Genomic DNA, 22,723 nt, shown 5'->3' with positions numbered 1-22,723 from the left:
TGCATGAACACAAAGGAATTATTTTGCTACTGTACCAACATAGACGTTCCCTTTATCTTTCCAACCCTGTTTTTTCAACATACTGTACCCCAAAATGAGGCTTTAGAAGGGAAACTGAAATGAGATTAGGCTAAAAATTTCTTCATTTTTTTTCTTGACTCTTCTATACATTCATCTAGTGTGTTTGGGTCAAGTCCAATGTAAGTTATAAATAGCGATTATTTTAAAAACATATTATCTTATGTGTATGGATATTTTGGCTCCATGTATATATGTGTACCATGTGCATTCCTGGTGCCTACAGAGGCCAGAAGAGAGTATTGGATCCCCTGCAGCTGGAGTTCCAGATGGTCTTGAGCTGCCTTGTGCTGGAAGTCACATCCGCTTCTCTCCAGGCCAGCACCGAGTGTTTCTTAATAGAAGGAAGTCGTTAAACATTGCCATAAATACCAACACACCCAGTCACCACATCAGAGTTAGATTAGAACCTACAGACAGAGTTCTTGGTAACAGGAGCACTGTGTGCTAGGAGGTTTAAAATAGATGTCATATGATGCCAGTTATAACTCAGTAAAAATTTGCAGCCGTAGGAACCTATGCCGAGAAGAAGCTAAAATGGAAGATGGACCTGCTCTTTATGGCTTTAAGAACATCTTTCTTACAATGTTTGCAACATTTTTTTTCTTCAAGCTTTTAATTAAAGTTTTCTTGGCTCTCCTAACCCATTTCTATATCGTCAAAGGCAACAGAAAAGAAGCAGCTAGGATAGCGGAGGAGATCTATGGTGGACTGTCAGGTAAAAAGATTTGATTTCTTCCCAGCACCTCCAGAAAGTCCTTCTTTAAAATTCATAGTGAATAGTGTTTCTAGAAGGTAAGATTTCCTTATACTTTTATGCTGAATGGGTAGTTTGAAAATGTACCTTTCACTTAATATCTTGACTGCACCAATTTGTGAAGGATCTTAGGCTTTATTTTCTTTGAAGTGGGTGGATTTAGTCACAATGATTATTTAAGAAGTAAACAGAATAGTGGGATTTAAAGGCTGTCTTGAGAGACTTTTCTAATAACCCAGAGTTCTCGTAGAACATTATTTCTCTTCCATATTTTCAGTCCAACTAACAAAGAACATTGTAATAAGGCTAAATTTCCTTGGCAAATTCAATGACCAATTAATTTGATTGAGAAGCACTGTACCATCCTGTATGCATGCCTATTGTGGTGTCCTTTGCAAATGGAATTGGTTGACCGTTTATTACAGGAAAAGAAAGTCACTTAGACCCATTTGTACATCAGTGGTGCCACAGAAATCACTAAAAAAAAGTTAAGGTTATAATCACAGTAGAAAACCACTAAGATTTTAGTAAAACATAAAACATTTTAAAAGTCTCATACTTTGTAGAGGCCATTCTACATCCCTTTCAAGAAACAGTTTTGACTTAGTAGTGAGATACTACGGAAGGAACTGAAGCCTCTGCTAGGACACTTCATGGAGGAGGTTGAAAGCAGTGAGGAGGAGGAGAAAGAGGAGGAGGAGATTCTAAAATTGTTGAAAGTTGCCCTATGTATTTTTAGCGTTCACAGAGATTTCTGGATTGCATCATGCTTCAGTTGGTATCTGTTTCAAGTTGTATCCAGGATTCTCTTTCAAAAGTAGACATGCTTTGTGATTTCAATGCACTAGACAACTCGAAAAAACACTAGATATCAGTGGTGTCACATAGAGAAACAAGAGCTCTAAAGACGAAGCAGCAGAATGCTTCAACTACCCGGTGAAGAAGGTGTCAGAAGGCCTGGACCATGGAAAGAGATTTCTTTTGGGGAGTATATATGTCACACATTTCAGGGAGGTATGTAATTTTAGTGGAAAAACATGAATGCTTTTTTTTAAAGTTTCAAATTTAGCATGATCTAGAGAGCTATTTTTGACATTGGTTTGGGCAGAGGCAGATGGTTAGTTAGATATGGCATCCCTGTGCTTTAAATTAGGTAAAATCTTATACGGATAGTACTGACAGAATGTGTAAAAGGCTTCTCCGGTCATTCCTGTGCATGACTCCTTTCTTCATGTCCTTAGTATGGATGTTGAGTGCTCATGCTTTGGATTTGAAGCTGGAGGAAAACTTCAAATCTCCTTAAGAGGTTCTTTCATCCTATAACCCAGACATCTTGTTCAGGCTTCTGAACTGTGCCCATTTTTAGCTATTGTTCAACACAGCTGCTGGTGACACTAGTGCATGTAAACCTTGTTTATTTATTTCATATATGTGTATATGTGTGTGTGTGTGTGTGTGTGTGTGTGTGTGTGTGTTTGTCTATGTATATGTGTGTATGTGTGTCCTCATACCTCTCACATATATGGGAGAGTACACTCAGATTTGATATGTCTTTCTATAATAAACTAGCAGTAACACCCTAAATAGGAGCTTTTTCCCATGATTCTAACAGTTATTTTTCTTTTGACATTGTTCATAGTTACATATTTAAACCAGCAGCAACATTTTGTGAGCCGGAAGTAGTGCTGAACACTTTTAATTGCAGGTGGATCTCTGAGTGGGAGGCCAGCCTAGTCTATATAAGTGAGTTCCAGGACAGCCATGGCTACCTAGTGAGACTGTCTCGAACAAAGCAAGACAAAAAATAAATACATAAAGAAGATTTTTGTGGTAGTGTTGTTCTCAAACCAGAAATCATCTTCGCAGCTTGTCAGACGAAGGTTTGTTCTGGAACTATGTGATGTTTACTCAGTAAGTTAGTGAATTGGCTTAGAGAGTCTCCCAAGGCGAAGTTGCTCAGTTCCTGTAGTATACAAACGTAAGGTAGGGAATTGACTTAGAAAGTCAAAGTTGCTTGCTTCTCCTAGTGTACAAACATACTTGGACCAAATGAAAACACAATTAAAAAGGAGAAATTGCTTGACCTGAATCCTGTCCAGGTTTGCTGCCGAAGGTGTAGCCATAAAATTAAGTGGGGGATTTATAAGTTGGGGCATTTTTATACTTGTAGATATGAGCACTTTAAGGGAAAACTAAAACATTAGTTCATTTTCTAAGTTTCATGTGTTTGTTCCAAAGTGACTGGTACTGGACAGCCACCCCTCTGCCTGACTTTTCCATTTCAGTTCAGTATTCTTGCCTTTGATCTTTTGTTGTTGATTTGTCCCAGCAGCTACCTAGCCTTGTGCCTTATATATTTCCTTCATCATTTCATTAAACCTTGGCCTAACCGTCATCTCAGGTGCCTGCTGACTATTTCCAAGTAGGAACAAAGAGTTCCTGGCAGAGGTTCTGCCTCCACAAGTCACCTGTGGCCCAGCCCTCCCACCCCTAATGGGTTCAAAGGAGCCTTCTTAACACAGTTCATTGACCACACTTCATCATCTGATCAGGACTGGGTGCTCTGGTGAATAATCATTTAGCTTCGTTATTTTATAACATTTTAGGTATCTCAGAATTTTCACTGCCATATGTTTCTTCCCAGTGAACCCCATTTTCTTCAAGTCTCATTAATTCTAAGTTCTTAGCATTATTTTGATTCAGAAGTGATATCCATGACTTTTGCTCTTTTTGATAAATGCCATAGATGTTGCTTTCTATGATTTCCAAAACTGAACACAAATTGTAAACCCTGCGGACCAGAGGCTACAGTCAGGCAGTCTCATAGAATCATCTCACATTCTCGTTGAAATTTAACAAGGTAACATCCTTGAAAATTGTAAAAGAATTATTGGCTCTTATTTTGAATTCTTGGAACCTAAACATCTTCTGTCTGATTGGATTTTGTTATTAAATAAATAATTTTGGGGGAGGGGGATTGCCATGAAATTTATTCAAAGAATCTGAGAACCAGAGATACAAATCACAGTTTGAAAGGAGAGGAAAAGAAAGGACTTGAACATTTTCCACACACCTCATCAGGAGTGAACATGTTTGTAAACTATCTTCATAATATATTTGCAGCCCTGTGACCCAGGCAAGATGCCAAGAAAGTAAAAATAGAGTGCCCTGGAAGGCATTGAGTCCTATTAAAGTATTCATGCACTTGGAAAGATTAGTTACATATTTACTGAAAGCAATGGAAAAGTTTTGAATCTGCCAAAACCTTTAATCCTTAATTTCTTACAATTTGCTCCAATTTGCAAACTGAGAAGGGCAATGAGATACTGTGTTGGGAACAGAAAACAAAAACAAAAACAAACAAACAAAAACCCAGGGGACCTTCCCTGTGTCAGATTCAGGGGCATAGTTGTATGAAAACCTTTCTGGGTCCTTGTAGGGGGCAGTCATCAGGACAGTGATTTTCTTTTCTTTCCAGTTGAAAATACAATAAATTCATCACACATTTCAAAAACAAGGTTTCACTATGCAGCTTGGACTGGCCTGGAACTTACTCTGTAGATCAGGTTGGTCTCAACCTCCTGAGCACTAGGATGACAGATGTACACCACAATGCCCATCACGAACTTTTATTATTTTTTGTCTGAGACAGTCTCAGTGTGAGGCTGTCTTTAGACTCAACATAGCCAAAAATGATCTTGAACTTCTGATCCTTAGGCCTCCTTCTCTGGAGTACAGCATACTCCACCTCCCCTGGTTTATACAGTGTCAGAGAGCAAACCCAGGGCTTCCTGCTTGGTGGACCAGCACTTTTTCAGCCTAGCTTCCGGTTTCCCCAGCACTTAGCAGGGATAACCAGATGCCAAAGTGTCTCAGTATAAGTGAATGTAGTACTAGGATAGGCAGAATTTAGAAACCAATAGCTCTCAAAAACAGAGTAAGGATACTTTCTGAAGTCCCTAATAAAAACCCGACAGTTTTATTTCTAGCGCTTAACTAAGCCATGGTGACCTTTTTAGTTGGAGCAAAGAGGTCATTCGCTTTAGGGTATTCTTCTGTGTAAAACAACACTCTCCCCATCTCTCATGGAGGCTGTGAGGCTTTAGGCAAGGGGCAGACAAGCAGTGCCTGAAATAGGTAAGAATGCCCAGGCAGCTGCCGGTGAATTGTGTTGTGCCTATATGACTTGGGAGTGGGGCATGGAGAAGGATCTGCAGAGTAGAGATGACGTGAGGAAGGAACCCAAGGCTGCCACCCTTCCCTCTTTCTTGGTGTAGTGGCAAATGGCACCACAGGCTTACCCAGGTGACCTCAGAATTATGGGTGAAAGTTGGCTGGCATCCAAGGATGCTGCATTAATAAGGAGACTCTGGAAGAGGTAGGCAACTGTCAGTGGGTAAGCACACAGCTGTGGAACAAGCCTGATGATGCAGGGTTTACTGGCCCAGAGGAAACCGCAGAACATGTGACACTGAAAGCCCCTCCTCCCCAAGGAGTTCCACGACTGGAGACTTCCAACAGTGCCAGTGGTATCAGACAGGCAAGAGCTCATCTCCTGGGAGGACACTGCCCAGAGATTACAGCTCATGTTTCTCAGCTTTTGTTTATTAAAAAAAAAAAAAAGACCCAGTAGGGTTTTTTGTTTTCTTCCCCCAGTTTGACCAAAGTGTATTAAATCCATTTTTAAATCATTATTTTGTGTGTGTGTGCCCTGAGTTTCATTTCAACAAGTGTAGATAGAGAATTCTGAATGCAAGCTCATCGTGTGATATTCCGAGGCCCAGTGAGTGGGACTGGCTGCCTCTTCCAGGAAACTGGGAGCCACCTGCCCTGTCCCCCTTGCTTCTTTTCATCCTCAGAGTATCAGAGGAACTGGCACCTGGAAGGAAGAGGTGGGAAGCCTGTGAAGAACTTGCTGTCCTTGGGCATCTAGCAGCTTGGTGGACCAGAGAGAGCCATACTTTTTGCTGAGAGTGGGGAGAGGCTGTGAACTGTGGAGGGGTGGGAGATGGTATATGTTTAGGGGGGGTGGAGTCATTTTAAGGACCTAAGTACAGAGATGTACTGGGGGCTTAGTGAACACAAGCAGGGTCAGCGCCCAAGAGTGAGAGCCTATGGTAGTAGCATGGCTCCTACCACACCCAGTTTCTGTCAGTCCCAACCCCCCTCAGGTTGCTTTTGACTCCTAACACCCAAGGTGAGTGTGCATTCCTTCTTTCCTTGACAGGAACAGAACCACCACAGTTCACACTTCTTTGTTTAGGGATGCTTTCACTCAACACTGGGCTAGAGGTTGGTTCTAATGGGACTGATAAATAATGGGAATGTTACTAGAAAGTCTAGAATTGGCTCAGAGATGCACTTAAAGCTCTTGCTTCCTACTGGGAAAGAGATCATGAGAGCCTGAACAGGCAAGTTTGAGGAATCACAAATCCATTTCATGTTGATAGCCTAAACTAATTCTTATAGGAGTATGTGGCTGCTTAAATCTTGTTTTTATGTTTGAACTGGTTACCTCTACAGGTCAGGTCTTCCTTACAGGAAATGCTTGGAACTAGAAGTTTTAGATTTCAGATTTGTTTTTTTTTTTTTTTTTTTTTTCCTCTCCCACAGTTTACAGATATCTCAGGGAAGGGAACCTTAGCTTAAATACTAAATTCATTCATGGAATTTTAGGTCACATTTTAAATAATTTGGGGAATGAGTCTGAACTTCACTGGGTGGAATTTTCCATGCATGGTAGTGTTGTATGAGCACTCCAAAAGTTTTAGATTTTGGAGTGTTCTAGATTTTGATCTTTAGAATAGAAATATTTAACCTGTAGTTATTCAGGCCCCAGGGGTTGACTAACTTATTGTTAGAAGAACAGAATGCCAAAGTCGCACTGAGGATTTTGCTGCTCCCATTGTTCTGGCTGCTGAGCTGCTAGCGTGGGTAGGGTAAGGACCGTCCCAACCCTCCAGTGTTTGTGTTCACATCTAATGTGTCTGAAGCACATCTGCCGAGGCCTTGGCTGGAGATGTATGAGAGGGCAACCAAAGATGAGATGTAAGGAGACGTTAAAGAAGTTTAGGAATATTCTGCTCGCCAGCTGGGTTCTGCCCTCTAAGTTAACCATTATATGATGAGAATTGATTTGCAGCTAGTATTTACACCCAGACATGGGATGAAATGCTACAGTATTCAGTAAAGGAAAACAAGGGCACAGTCTAGAGAATGCTAAATGAATCCAGTCTCCAACTGTCGGTTTTACTGTTAATGGTGGCTAGCCAAGCAAGGCCCACAAGATGTAAACTATATATAAAAGAAATACAAATTCTTGGTTACTTTGACTTAAAAGTTTATTTTTTATTTTATGTCCATCATTACCATCTTCCTTCCATTTTACTGGTATGGAGTACTTTGGGCCTCATTTTGCTACATGGTAATAATTTTTTGCTACTGGAGAAACCTGTCTGAATTTATAAATTTTGGGGTCCCTTAAGAACCACTGTAATGCAAATTCACCCTATACTCTTCTCCACAACCTGACTGCTCCTCTCACATGGAGCCAGTCTTGCAAAGGTCCCATCCTTCTCCGAACACAGTTCACCTCAATTGTAAGGTGCTCCTTAGGAACCCCTAAGAGGGGGAAAAGTGAGTAGTATAGTAGGAAACACTTCTGTTTAAAATAAACTGTCATATCCACCCGCTTGAAGCCAACTCAGAAATCAATGGATGTGTGTGTGTGTGTCTGTGTGTGTGTGTGTGTGTGTGTGAAGCACAGCATATGTTTGTCTATATTAAATGCTTTGATGCTTTTTCTTTTTTATGTATTTTTATTGGCTATCTTCTTTATTTACATTTCATATTTCCCCTCCAAATGCCCCCATCTCATCCCCCTATTTCATATTCACAGCAGGAGTATGAGATGGCAAACGATGTCTATGTTTCTCTTGGTCCAAACTTGTTTTCTGGAGCTAGTTTTAACCGAAGAGCTACAAGATCACTACAAGAAATTCCCACCCCTCTGCCAAAGCCATTTATGTTTGGCTGACTGTTCCATTATTATCTTTTCAAGCAAAGGGGTCCCGTGCAATGTCAAAGAGCTTTCAGATGTTGTGTCTTGCCTCCCACATTCTCCTTAAGTCTCCGTCTCTCACAACGGGCGTCAGGCCGACTCATTTATAGAAGGCCCCTCAATGTGAGTTGCTTCAATGCTTTGGGGCCATGAATAGGGAACGGAGGGGGACAAGGTACTTGCTCTTCACATAGTGTTCCCTCTGATAACACGGGTTGTGGCTCACTGCATTCAGTCTTATGGCACATGATGCCAATTTGCTTCAGCAATGCTTGCTTTTCGTGTGGGTCAAGATTGTTTCTACATTTTTTTTCTAGTATAATATTATGTATGTTCCTCCTATAATTAGTATAGTGATAATTTGAGCCTGATCCTGTTATTTCATCTACAATTTTTTTTTTCAGCTAGTATCTTTTAGGAAGAAGCATATTGTCCACATCGATGTATTATCTTTATCAGCAAGGGCTTACAGGTTCCTGTTTTGATGGCATGCATCTTCTTCCTGTTGATTATTTTGATGTACAAATTGTCTAATATTTGACTAGAAGTCCCTTTGAGTCATCTTCTAACCTTCCTTCCTTTCTAGGAGAGGATAGAGGCAATAATCTTATATAATTTTTTCTTCTGTCTTCCGGTCTGGGGTTGACTATTCCTTCAAGAAACCCTGATTTAGATTTTCTCAGAATACAACTATACTGTCCATCTAAATTTACTTTTATGTCTACATATTTTATAATTGGTATGAAATCACCTTTTCATACCAATTACTCCGTTATGCCTCCAAGCCCCTATCATTCCAACCCCGTGGAGTATGTTGTAACAGTTCTCACGTTTGTAACCAAAGGAGTAGAGAAGATGCCCTGGGTTCTTAGGTTGATAGGAGGTCTGTTGAAATGCTTACAGGTTCCACTCTCATCCACTGGGGAAAAAGCAATGTTCCCTTGAGACTTTCAGTGTTTTTTCCATTTCTGGTAGGATTTTGTTTTTATCAAGTTTGTGGACATGGGAAACCTGAACTCTGGGATGACTTAGAGGATGCTGATCAGAAAGACCCATTGTATTAAGGAAAGCCAAAGTTCCCACTGCACTTTGTTCAGTGTGGAAAAGGAATAGCCGTGATTTGAATGATGCACAGAATTTGAAAACTGGAGCAGAACTGCTTCCAAAACAGGATTATCCTTTGGCATTTTTTTTTTCATATATAGTTACTTCTCAAATGACACTGAAGCTGGTTAGTCTTAGTGGCAGAGAAAAGATTACAGAAAAAAATAGGTACTTCTAAAACAGTTCGGAGGTTGTTCCTTAGCGAACTACCCTGCAATGTCTACCTATTAATTGATCAGAAATGGCCTTGAGCACCTGACTATGTGGATGTTGGCCTTCTGAGAGCCCTGCCAAATAGTATATTACTATAGCTCTGGTTTACAGATAACACAATGGAGATTCAAACTCTTCCGGCAACATACTGCTTTTAGCAGAAAGTAGTCCAAGTGGGACTTGAGTCCAGGCAGCCTGGCTCTATCGGCTCGTGTGCGCAGCTTCCTAGGGTAACTTTTGGGGATCACACCATCTGAAAGGGTGAATTTTACATTAAAACACACAGCATTATCAAAAGAATCAGAGAAAATTACCTCAGCAATTCAGAAGAATTTTCTCTCTGTCTTTGTCTCTGCCCCTCCTTTCCTCCCTCCCTCCCTCCCTCTCTATCTTTCTCTCTCCCTGGGCTTTGCCCACGCTGGCTAAGCGTTCTTCTACTGAGCCATGTTCCAGCTCTCTTTTCTAATATATTTTTTTTTCAGATTTACTTTGTAGTACACGGGCTTTGGATTTTGGAGTATGAATGGAGACAAGGTGAAATTATGGGAAATGAAAAACTAACTGGCCCTTTAGTCCTTCACTTGATGTAAGTGTTATCAGGGTCCAGCCCCTTGGCTTTGTTTATTTAAAAAATGTATATCTTGTTAAAACTGCCCATGGAAAGGCGGCAGGAGCCAATGTGCTCAGCTCCCTGTATTTGCCAAGGCCTGATTAAGGTTAGGTTTCTTCTCTTCCCTCAAGCCTCGCAGTGGGTGGGCAGAATGAACAACTTCAGGAAAAAAAGTCTTCTGACTTGTTTGTCTTTCAGACTGCTGGGCTGATCGATCCCCACTCCACGAGGCTGCTGCCCAGGGGCGCTTACTGGCTCTTAAAACTTTAATTGCACAAGTAAGTAAACTAAACACTCTGTCCTCTGTGCCTCTGCTCTAATTTAGAATCATTCCATATTCTGCTGTAGCTGTGCTCAGGTCAGGTCGAGCACAGCCATTATGGCATCTCCATCCCCACCCCTGCTCTCCCCCCCCCCCCCGCCCCTCTCCGCCCCCCCCCCTCCCCCCGTGTGTTCCTCTGGCTTCTGCTTTCTCTAGGAACTGCTTCACTTCCTCCTAGCTCTCTTCCTTTCCATTCTGGGTCCTCCTCCTTTTCCCAGCAGGAAGCTTCCCTCTGAGGTACAAAGAAGCGCATCTCTAAATTTATGTTGACTCATCTCACGCCCTTCCGGTGTGCATTAGTGACATCCGTCTTGAGATTGCATGTCCTATGAGTCACCTCAAAGCATAGAAACTCCAGTCGACAACAAACACATGGATTCTCGAAGTTTCTAAGGGCTCAGGGTGCAGTTTCCAGTCAGTGGAGCAGCAACTAGGTCTTGCCATGACTCATGATGGGGGAGGGGAGATCTGTTTTCACAGGAAATCACTTGGGCTTCAGCACAAGGCGGTGGGTGTTCTGAGATAGCAGCTGACTTTCTCCAGAGAAGTTACCTAAGAAGGAAGTCACATTAAAGAAAAAAACTTAATTTTATGTGTATGGGTGTTTTGCCTGCATATATGCCCATGGACCATGTGTATGCAGTGCCCTTGGAAGTCAGAAGAGGGCATTGAATCCTCAGGGACTGGAGTTACAACTGTGAGACTGCCATGTGGGTGCTGGGAACTGAACCCTTGGTCCTCTGGAAGAGCAGACAGTGGTCTTCACCGCTGAGCCGGCGGCGCCCTCATAGTTTGTTTTTGTTTTTGTTTTTTAACCTTTTGAGCCTGCTTTGACTTGACATCATTTCTCTTCCTACCATCGATGTAAATCTGTAAGTGCTGCTCACATCGAAGGAGAGAGCATTATCTAAGTGAAGCAGGAATAGGAACTGGGCACCACTGGGTATCATGTGAGAGGCTGCCTCCCTGCAACAATGCACAGTTCAAGACTAGGCTCTCAAACAGGTTAATAATCAGATACATCTTAGGCCTTGGGGAAGATTTAGTGAAGTCTTAGCTCTTAACAATGCTGTATTTTTATTGGTGACTATCTCGTGCATGTTGAACAAATATCCAAATAAAGATCTGTGTAATAAATAAATGTATACCCTACATTTGCTTTGTTTGTTTTGGACTCTACCAGTGAGCAGAGGAAGTGAGTCACTGCTTTCTTTCCCATGTCCTCTCTATCACCTCCCAGTGTTTCCTCCTCCTTTGAATTGAAATAGCTGGGATAGTGATAGCCTGTGTGAGCCCTTCCCTTTTAAAATGATTTGTCATTTCTGTTTGGTTTTGCTTGTATTGATTTATGTGTGTATGTATGGGGGTGGAAGGGGCCTGCTATGGTGAGCATTTAGCAGAAGATTCTGTGGGAGTGGTTCTCTTCTACCATATGGGTACCAGGGATCGACTCAGGTCATCAGGCTTGGTGAAATATGCCTTTACCCGCCGAGACATCCCCTTAGCCCCTTATTTTTGAGACAGGGTCTTACATATCCCAGGCTAGTCTCCAGCTTGTTAGCTGGAGCTCAAAATGACCTTGACCTTCTAATCTTCCTGCTCACACCTTGAAGGTTCTGGCATTAAAAGCACGTACCACGCCCAACTTATGCTGGGCTGAGGATCAAACCCATTGTTTATGCAAGTAAAGCAATTACTTTACCAATTCACATCCGTCTCCAGCTTCAGAGTTGTGTCACTTAAAAAAAGTCATCAACGCTCTCCATTTGATCTACAGAACTTCAAAAGTATTATAAAATGCATATAAAGACAAAAGGAAAAACAGAACCACTGCCAGTGATAAAGGAAAAATAAGTAGATGGGGAAATGTCTTAAATAGTGACAGGATGACATATGAAGACATGTCTTCTTGACTTGTGTTTCTGACTGAACCCAGGACATCACACATGCTAGGCAATTCTTTACCACTGACGTACCTCTTCAGCACAGGACCTTTTTTTATGTGCTGATTATGGAACCCCAGGTCTTACATGTGCTTGTCAAGTGTTCTACCCCAGAGAGCTCTTGCTTGTTTATTTGATTCCTTTGGTTTGGTTTCTTGAGACATAGTTTCTCTGTGTAGTCCAGGCTGTCCTAATACTCACTCTGTAGACCAGGCTGGACCTTGAACTCACAGAGACCTGTTGGCTTCTGCCTCCTCAGTGCTGGGTTTAAAGGCCTGAATCACCACTGACTGGTTTGTCTATTTTTAAACACTCTAAAATTTACCTTATTCTATTACCTTTTTGTTGGTTTCTTTGCTCTTTGAGACTGGATAGGCCTCCAAATTAGTAGTAGAGGTTATCCTTAAAATCACTCTTGCTGCCCTGCACCAAGTGCTGGGGTTACAGTCATGTACCAGCAAGTCCAGCTATGACTTTTATGACATCACCTCTATGCTAAGAACTTGTGTGATTAAGTGTATAAGGGCATATGTAGAAAAGCATTAACTTTTTCTTGCTACAATCCAATTTCTTTGCTCTTTGCAATTACTCAAAAAGAGTCTACTTTTATTTAAGATTTATTTTTAGTGTGTGTGTATGTGTGTGTCTGTGTGTTTGCCATGTGTGTCTTAGTGCCCCTGGAATCCAGGATGCTTTGGAAGCTGGTATTGTGAACCACCTGATGTGGTTGCTGGGAACTGAACTCTGGTCCTCTAGAAGAGCAGCAAGTGCTTTAACCACAGAGCCATTTCTCTAGCGACCTATAGTCTATTCTTTAAAAGAAAATTTTATTTATTCATACATGTATTTGTTAATCGTGTGTGCATGTCTTTTTACACTGAGCTATTTTGCTGGCCCATATATTGTACACTTCAAAAATGTGTTTTTCATGTAGGTTGTGTGCTAAATATGAGTAAACCATTAAGTCACTTTGAATAAATTCAAGTAAAACGTTAGGCCAGGGCCTTCTTAATTGTCATGTTATCTGTGACAGCCAGATAACCTCAAGTCTTATATATGATATGCATGACCATTTTCTCATGCACAACTTGGAGGGTCCTATCTTGATAAGTGGTTCTCAACATGTGGGTCATGACCCCTTTTCAGGATAATCCAACTGTCCTTTCACAGGGTCACACATTAGATGGCCTGCATATCAGATATTTACACTACAATTCAGAACAGCAGGAAAATTACAGTTTTGAAGTAGTAGCAAAGATAATGTTATGGTTGGGGTCACCACCACATGAGGCACTGTATTAGAGGGTCGCAGCATGAGGAAGGGGGGAAGCACTGCTCTAGACAGTCTTTCAGGCCTGTCCAATGTCACTTTCCCACCGCAGGCCTCTGAGGTTTGAACAGTAGGTAAGTTTCTAGTACAATGCTGCCACCTTGTGGACTAGGCTATTTCAGGTTTTTTTTTTTTTTCTATTCATTTTCCCCCTTTCCTTCACACGCCTTTCCAGTCCTCTTTTCTGTTATCACTGAATAGCAAGTACTTATTTCTTAAAATGAACTCATGTATGGAGAAGATAAAAGAAAAAGGAGCAGATACTTCCCAACTGGGAGATAAGTAGGGTTTTTGAAGCCCTGTTCCTAAACTTTCTTAATACCACCTTCCACCAGAGAAATATTTATACCACTCCGTGTGTATGTGAATGTGTGTATGTGAATGTGTGTGTGTGTGTGTGTGTGTGTGTGTGTATGTGTGTGTGTGTGTGTGTGTGTGTGTGTGTGTGTGTGTGTGTGTGTGTGAATGCAGACATCCTAGGAGGCCAGAGAAATTAGATCCAGTAGAAGCTGGGGTTACAGACAGTTGAGCCTGATTTGGATGTTTGGAACCAAACATGGGATCTCTGTAAGAACAGTGCTCACTTGGAAATGCTGGGCTATCTCTTCTGTCCCCAGGGCTGTGCTTAGAATCCCATGGTAATGGTTTCTACTCTATTCCTTATGCTTCTAGTATCACTGCCCTCACCCAGATGCCTGAAACAGAAACTTGGTGAACAGCATTGCTTGATTTGCCATGCCAGATGCAGCATTTAACTTTCTTTTCTCCAAACTGCAGGGCATCAATGTGAATCTTGTGACAATTAACCGGGTCTCTTCTCTCCATGAGGCATGCCTTGGGGGTCACGTGGCCTGTGCTAAGGCCTTGCTGGAAAATGGTGCACACGTGAGTACTGCTCCAGCCAGCTCAGTTAGCTTTGTCTGCCCCATTCACTAAGAAGACATTGCCTTCCAGACTGTTTACTCATTGAGCAATGGGAAGGTCTGGCAACATTCATGTCTACATTCCATCATTTGGGTTACTCTTCTCTTTTCTGTCTATATAACCTACATGTGAAGATTCAGATGTGTTCATTAAAGAACATTTTGTTGTAAAACAATAAATTTCAACAGAACATTTTAATTGTATGTGATCAAAGTAAATGGGTTTGTAATAGAAGACACATTATGAACTGGGATAAAACACCTTGATAAAAGCAACTTAAAAGAGAAAGGAATTATTTTGCTCGAAGCTCCAGGTTATAGACCATGATGGCTGGCAGGGAAGCCACAGTGTCAGGAGTCTGAAGCAGCTGGCCACGGTATGTCTGAAGGCAGATGAAGAGAGCAATGAATACATTGCACATTAGTGCTCAGGTTACTTTCTTCACTCTTACGCAGTCTTGGGTCTTCTATCAAGGGAATGGTTCCACCCACAGTGGGCAAGTCTTCCCACCTCAAATAAGGTGACCAAGATAATCCTGGGACCGTAGAGATGGTTTAGTGATTAAGAGCATTTGATGCTCTTCCAAAGGACTAGGGTTTGATTCCCAGTACTCACGTGACAGCTCACTGCTGCCTGTAACTTCTAGTTCCATGGGGGTTTACACCCTCCACTGACCTCTGTGGACACCTGAACCCATAGGTGGTCCCCACCATATACATAATTAAAAACGAAATAAATATTTTGAAAAACTTCCACAGGCATGCCTGGAGATCTATCTCCTAGACAATGCTAACTTCTGCCAAATTGACAGACATACAAAGTATAGCTTCAACTTTATTTTTAGTGCATATCTTCACTTTTTTGGAGAATATTTGAGTTGCTTATAACTATCACAGCTTCTGAAAATTTCAGTGACACTGTATTTGGTTTCCAGATGATGTTTTGCTATCAGTTCTACTCTATGTCCTAGGCCTTGTACCCTCTAATTTATGAGCTTTAAGATCTTTAAGTATTAGTAAGGTTTCTTTTTAACTGAATTCACATTGAGTTTCTATGTGCAGAAGAGAATATGAAAGTCGTCTGAACAACATTTTCCAGTGCCTTCATGGTCATTCCCACGCTTCTGCTAGGGGGTGCATCTCCAGGGTACTGTGTTAGCTCATGGAAAATGAATGATGCAGGGGAGGATATACAACAACCATTTGCATTCAAACTCTGTGCTTGGAGTCACAAGCTGACTGTTGATGGGAAATGGTTTATATTTCTCCTTTTTAGAATGTAGTGTTTTTGGGGGAGAAAGACAACAAAGCAATGGTCTCTTGTTGTTGATGGTTTTTATAATTAGTTGGTAAGTGCTTCATCTTGCCCTTTAACACATCCAGTGGAACAGAGAAAGTAGGTCAGTCAATAGATAGCCTTCATAACCAGTACACCTGAAATGTGTGTGTCAGATCCTTTCTTCTCCACTGGCTTCTTATTATTTTAGGTTCCAGTTTCAGAGACTGGATAAAATTTCTGGTCTCCTAGGCCTCAGAATCATCTTTCATCTGCCGATACCCTATCTAATTCATCATAGAATTCGACTAACTTTCACTTCCTATTTTCTCAGATTTATGTTCTCCTTTGTTTTTCTGCCATAGTGATCAGAATTTATTATCTCATCAAAAGTAGCTTTGTGTGTGTGTGTGTGTGTGTGTGTTTCTCTTCCTTGATAAATTTAAATTTACGTAAGAAGAGGTGATGAATTTTCTTACCTTTGCTTTCAGACCATTGGAAGTTGGAGGCTAGAGATAAGTTAAATCACTTGTGGTTCTATTGGAGGACCTGGGTTTTGATTCCTAGCATCCACATGGTGGATTACAACATCTTTAACTCAAGTTGCAGGAGATCTGACTCCTTTTCTAATCTTTACAGGCACAAAGCACACACATAGGGCAACAACCTCCAACCCCAACACTGGTAGCTAGTAAGGTGTGCAGTAAATGTTCAGTGACATGAACTGAGAGAGGATGATAGGAAATCAAATAGGAAGGCATCATTTTAAGTATTTTACATAGAGTAAGTCAACTGATCTATCAACAATGACATGGGTTTTTACAATCCTATCAAGATATGGAATGCCCTTAGACCTTTGTCAACATGAGGGAGTTTCTCCATTCATACACATAGGAATATGCACTTGATAAGGAGTGAGTAAATCCTGTGAGTTTTGCTTTGCCCAACATTAGGTCAATGGACTGACTGTTCATGGGGCCACTCCCCTCTTCAATGCTTGCTGCAGTGGCAGTGCTGCGTGTGTCAATGTGCTGTTGGAGTTTGGAGCCAAGGCCCAGCTTGAGGTCTACCTGGCTTCACCTATCCATGAAGCAGTGAAAAGAGGTAAGTATGCCACTCCAGCATACACAGAACAGCGGTGGGCTGATTGCAGTTTGCAGGAAATGGTGGTCTAGTGTTGGTCCAGAGGTTTTCACCTACAGGCACGGTGTCATCACATCTGGGCTGGTATACTTGCAATCGAAACTTCTTGAGGCTCTTTAAGTATATCTCAAACTATGCTCAGTTTCTGTTCTGCCAAAATATTTAAAGAGGTAAGAATTGTTCAGAAGCAAAATGGGTTCTGATTATGTTTTCTCTAAAGAAAAGGCTGGCTGAATTAATTAGTAATAACAGCTTGTGTGAACATGCATGTGGGTGCATGTGTACATGTGTGTGTGTGTGTGTGTGTGTGTGTGTGTGTGTGTGTGTGTGTGTGCATCATGGGCATGCAGTGGTCTAAGCATCAGATTTCTGCAGGCACTGGAGTTATAGGCTGTTGTGAGCTGTCATATGGGTGCTGGGAACTGAATCTGGGACCCCTACAAGATCAGCAGGTACTCTTAGCCACTGAGCCATCCTTCCAACCTCACTGAGAAAACTTTTGAGGAACCATTTGAAATTATTGTCAAACTTCTATCAGTACCTTAGAAGAATTCCTTCATGTAGAATTCATTGATACACTTGAATTTAATCATGTTGATCTCCTCACTGGGCAAAGTCTCCACAGAGAATGCCTGCTAATGGAATTCTCCCTAGCTGAAGAATTTATCCGTTATTTGGGGTGTATTCCATTCTAGAACTCTGGATTCATTCTCATCTGTGCCTTGCAGTCTAGCCAAGTTAAAGTGCTCTTTAATAGCTGTATGTAGAGAAGAGGTCAGTAATGGACAGGAAGTAAGACTGAGATTTGGTTTGAGCACTGGTAATGATAGGGGTCATTTATCTCTCTGTTTCTAAAGTTTCCCTGGAGCAAGCGTTTTTGTGGTTTAGTTTTGCATATTTCTGCTTTTGGTTTCCAAAACCAAGTGTTTGTCTTCTAATACGGAAGAAAAATCTGTTACTTCTCTTTTAAAACATTCAGTGATTTATCTTGTGCCTATGAGTATTTGGCCTGGGTGTGTCTGTTTGCCACATGCGTGCAGTGCCCTTAGAGGCTAGAAGAGGGCATCAATTCTATGAGATTGGAGTTGGAGACAGTTGTGAGCCACCTTGTGGTCTTGGGAATTGAACCCAGGTCCAGTCTTTCCCACCTCTGTAATTAAAAAAACATTAAAATCTTATTCTAGAAATCAATCCTGTGATTCTATGCATATTCTGCATGTTCCTGTGGGAGTGAGGCTGGCTGTCTTATCTTCCACAGGTCACATAGAGTGCATGGAGATTCTGCTGGCAAATAATGTTAACATTGAGCAAGAGATTCCTCAGCTGGGAACTCCTCTGTATGTGGCCTGTACATACCAGAGAGTTGAGTGTGTGAAGAAGCTTCTAGAACTAGGTAATTGTTAGAATATTCTTAATGAGATGAACCTGCTAGGCTTCTTTTGTTTTGTTTTGTTTTGGTTTGGTTTTTGGTTTATCCTAGACAGGGTTTCTCTATGTAGTCATGGCTGTCCTGAAACGCTCTCTGTAGACCATGCTGGCCTTGAACTCAGAGAGATCTGCCTGCCTCTGTCTCACAAGTACTGGACTTAAAGAAGTGAGCCACCACTGCTTGGATTTTAAAAAAAAATTAAATGGCTCTAAAGATTGCATTCTTTAGGTTAGAAAAATTACTGATTGCATTGGATGCTTGAAAGCTAGATGTAGAACTCACCTAGAGAGGCACGTATTTATATTTATCTCTCAGTTCTGCTTCCATTGATGCTGGCCTTATACAGCAAGTATGCTTCCCCTTGTTGGTGGCAACATGGCTGCCACAAACACTGTGCTTGTAACAAAAAGTAATATTAGCCCCCTTTAAAGACATATGCATGAGCATCTCTGAAGTGATTGTAGTGGCAAAGGGAAGACAGGCTACTTACTGATGGACTGAGGGCTACATCTCAGTTTTCTCTGAAGTCATGAGATCTCTCTCAGGATTCATGAGCTGAGAATCACAAGAAGATGCCTCTCCAAAGCGAAAGCTATGTATGGGGTATGGTGGCCATTTACAGCAGACTACCTTACCTGTCTCCTGCTTAGACATCCATTTTCTACTTCAGAATGTCATATACAGAAACCACCATTCCAGAGAAAAGTAAAATACTTTGAAACTCTCACTTGCTTTGTGACTTAAGACCCTTAGCTACTGGTGTAAACGTGTATGTTACAGGAAGAAACTTTCGCTGAAAAATTTAATCTCCAAGAATTTTTTATTGTTTATTTTACTCATATCATTTATGATTTTTATGTTATTTTGGAAATCTCCTTTTGAGCTTCCAGTGAGATAAATACTAAATAAATCTCTCCCCATATTTTGCCAAAAAATGCCTCCCAAATAACCATGCAGCAGGGAACTTCAAATCTTTTGTTTTGTGTGTTAGAACTGTGTGTGTGTGTGTGTTTGCGTGCGTGTGCACACGCACACATCTAACTTTATGTTTTACACTGAACTGTCTTGGAGTTGTCTTCACGGGCATTGCTGCCATCCTGGGTTTAAGTGGCTCATTGTGTCTTACGTTCACACTCACTGTGACCATGTGCTTTATTAAGGAGCCAGTGTTGACCATGGTCGGTGGCTGGATACCCCACTGCATGCTGCAGCAAGGCAGTCCAGTGTGGACGTCATCAATCTGCTCACTGAGTATGGGGCTAACCTGAAACTCAGAAATGCACAGGGCAAAAGCGCTCTTGAACTTGCTGCTCCCAAAAGTAGTGTGGAGCAGGCACTCCTGCTCCATGAAGGTAAGAAGGGACGGGTATTTGCTTTTCTCCCTAAGCACACTGCCATCTCACCCCTAGACCATTCCTCTTTTTTTCCTTTCTTCTTTTAATGGAGCATGGTTGCATGAGAAGGGTCAATTCCTGGATTCATGGCAGTGTCTCCTCAGATTTTTTTTTTATTGTTCCTTATTTTATACACGGAATTTGTTGTTGCATTTTATTTTCCACGACAAAAGCATAATCAGACAACTTTGTTTTCACCCTGAAATGCTTTAACAGCCGTGTTTATCGTAGAAAAAGCACACAATTGAATAAACCAAAGCTCATCTTTGTAACATGAGGCAGGCCATGGACAAATTAGATATACTGTACAAGGACTATCAATGATGGCCAAGTATACAGCTGAGCTCTCATTATATCAGATCACCACATAGCTCCATGGCAGTCTTGGTTTGTGTAAATGCTTTCTATAGTGTTTACCCAATGCTGACGATACCTAAGGATGCGTTTTTCAGAATTTAACTGATTTGGGTAAGTGGTACCTGATTGTATTTGAGTTCAGACTGTAGGGAGGATAGGTGATGTTTCAGAAAGCTAATGGTGATGTGGTTTGTTTCTTCTCCAGATCAGGGGGTAGTGGATGGGGTCAGCATTCCACATCCAAAGAAACTATAGATGCCGGGGGTGAAGAGTGAGCTGCAATGTTTCATATCTACATTCAAAAGGAGAACCCTTTGCACATCCTTACACTGACAGAACCGTTTCTGAGCCTTCACAGAGGAGTGTGCCAGGGAGGGTAGAAAAGATGACTGGAATGATTTGGTGTTACAAGTACCTCCATGGAGATTACTTTGAAACAGAGATTAACTTCATTGAATTCTTAAAAACGCTTGGAACTGTATAAAACCTCACACGATTCCGGCCACGAATGAGAAGTGAGATATAGAGAAATTTGCTTCCAGAGGGTCACACACCTACTAGAGCAAAGCACTAGAATACTAAGTAAGCCATTTGACCCCCACAACAGTCACTCTCCAGGCTGAATCCAAATCTCCTGAAAGAATGCACAGCAAGGGGGTCGGTCTTTCTTGTGTTTCCTGAAACCCTCCCAAGTCTTATGTCTTGCCCACTGAAATACACGATTGACTGCTTTGCAAACAGTTTCCATCAGCATTTGCCAAATCCTACTGTGCCAACGAATCACCTGGAGACCTTATTAAAATACGGATTTTGATCAAGGTAGTCCAAGTGGGATCCTAAACTCTGTCTACTTAGCTGGCTCCCACACTTTAATTAGCACTGATCTATATTAGTCCTGATGCTCTTAGACTTAAATTGCCAGTGGAAGGCTAGTAGCAATTTATCAGATGCTAGTTTGGAAAGTTATTTTCGCAACTATTAGCTGAGAACATAGCTGCTAACAGTTTGTACATTTTTCTTGACTTCCCCTCCCCCAAATTGTGAGTGTTTTTAGGCCTTGGGTTTACTTGCATTCCTTATTGGCAAACTCCTCTGTCTTCAAGCTTCAGAAACACAAGCATTACTTTTGATTGTCTCTGAGAAAACTGATCAATTTGTCTGCATTGCGATGTTTTACAGAAGCTTAGCTACTTCATTTCTGGTTGTATGTCTTGCTCCAGATTTAAGAGATACTGGGTGGGAATCTCTGCCATTCTCAATTCCCAGCGTTTTAACTAAAGATGAATGTTTGGCTCTCTGAATAGCTCTCAACCACGTGTTCCTTGGCCACATCAATCTCCAATGTCACCTGGCCATTTGCATGTGTAGTCTGTCTTTTTTCTTATTAGTATAACGCTGTTAAGTAAGAATTATTTTCACTTGAGGAAGTCGTTGCTGATAGGCAGGTGAGGAAATCATGGGATAAGGTCAATATCCCTTTATAAGGGAACAATGGGTCGAAGTGATGGGAGTCTTTTCTGTACATAGCTATTGAGGTAGAACCCTTACAAGAACAGGGGACCTTTTCAGGTGTGAGGTGGAAACCAGGACTACCATATAGGCAGTTAGTACTGGGAGGCTCCAGGGGGTACTTTTAGGACTATTTTGACCCTGGTCCAGCTCCTAGCAGTAACTGTGTGACTGCAGAGGCAACATCTTCTGCTCACAACTGCTCTGCAGTTGCCCCTTGGTCCTGAACCTCTGTCTTAGAGTCTGCACCCTAGTGCCTTTCACCTCGTCCAGCCTATTACTTCCATTAACACAGGCCATCGTGAGGGGGATGAACTCTCCACGGATTCACACTCCTTTCTAGCCTGTGGAAAGTGCATTTATCCATAATAGTTACTAGTGGAGGATCAACTGAAAGCTCATCCTTTACAAAAGGGCAAATCAGAATCCTCTGAGTGTAAGACCTACCATCATTTGGTAATTCCTCTCCCATTCAATTAAACTTCTAGTATTCAATCTCCTCTTCTACCCCACGGCGAGGTTCATGCCATTTTTATTCCCTCCCCCAGGTCCGCCTGCTCTTTCTCAGCTCTGCCGCCTGTGTGTCCGGAAGTGCTTGGGCCGCACCTGTCACCGAGCCATCTACGCGCTAGGTCTGCCAGAACCTCTGGAAAAATTCCTCTTACACCAATAGCTGGAAACATGTAGGTTGTTGCCTGCAGTAGGACACTTAGTACACACATTCAGTATACACTAATACTACATTTGACCCACGGTCCTAAACATCTTCTTACCTAATTAGAAGAAAGCTTCCATAAATCCAAACCGTCACACTGAACAAGCTCCTGGTTAGTTTAATGATTGCTAAGAGCTAATCAGAAGCCTTTTAGTTTTTAACTCCTGTTAATCAAATTTAAAACCACACTGAAATGGACAGAAATAATAGTCTATTTTTTGGATAATTCAGGACCTTCCAGTATCTGGGGCTGGGGTCAGCATTTTGAATACTGAATAGATACAGATAGATATGATTAAATGAAACTGCGTAAGGAATTCTCTGGATTCAGTTCTCCAATATATTTTGTTAGTTTGTTGTTTTCCTAAAATAAATTTCTGTAGTGATTTTGAGTTTCTTTTAGTTTTTAAAAAATATGTATATATAACTAAGTAAGCATGGAGAAGTGGCTCAGGAGTTAAGAGCACTTGCTGCTTTTGCTGAAAATTTGGTTTGGTTCCCAGAACTCATATGACAGCTCACAACCTTATGTGACCCCAGTTCCAGAAGATCTGATGACC

The 22,723-nt window shown here is 41.5% G+C and overlaps 1 protein-coding gene across 2 annotated transcripts; it reads left to right on the top strand.

Annotated features, from left to right (window-relative positions):
* Positions 1-542: 542 nt before the first annotated feature.
* On the top strand, positions 543-22,550 carry ASB11 (ankyrin repeat and SOCS box containing 11). Of its 2 annotated transcripts, none has more exons than XM_080910302.1 (7): positions 543-796; positions 10,021-10,100; positions 14,195-14,302; positions 16,570-16,720; positions 18,018-18,152; positions 19,349-19,540; positions 21,997-22,550. In XM_080910302.1, the coding sequence occupies exons 1-7, from the start codon at positions 544-546 to the stop codon at positions 22,119-22,121; spliced, it is 1,044 nt and encodes a 347-aa protein (XP_080766428.1). In that variant the 5' UTR covers position 543; the 3' UTR covers positions 22,122-22,550. The 2 variants fall into 2 exon arrangements, with proteins under 2 accessions (XP_080766428.1, XP_080766429.1); XM_080910303.1 differs by lacking the exon at positions 543-796 and adding an exon at positions 1,654-1,849.
* Positions 22,551-22,723: the final 173 nt, after the last annotated feature.

This window comes from Micromys minutus (genome assembly GCF_963924665.1).
Source record: "Micromys minutus genome assembly, chromosome: X".
Taxonomy (NCBI): Eukaryota; Metazoa; Chordata; class Mammalia; order Rodentia; family Muridae; genus Micromys; species Micromys minutus.
Note: the sequence above shows the minus strand (reverse complement) of the source record. Positions and strands in the feature narration are given on the sequence as shown.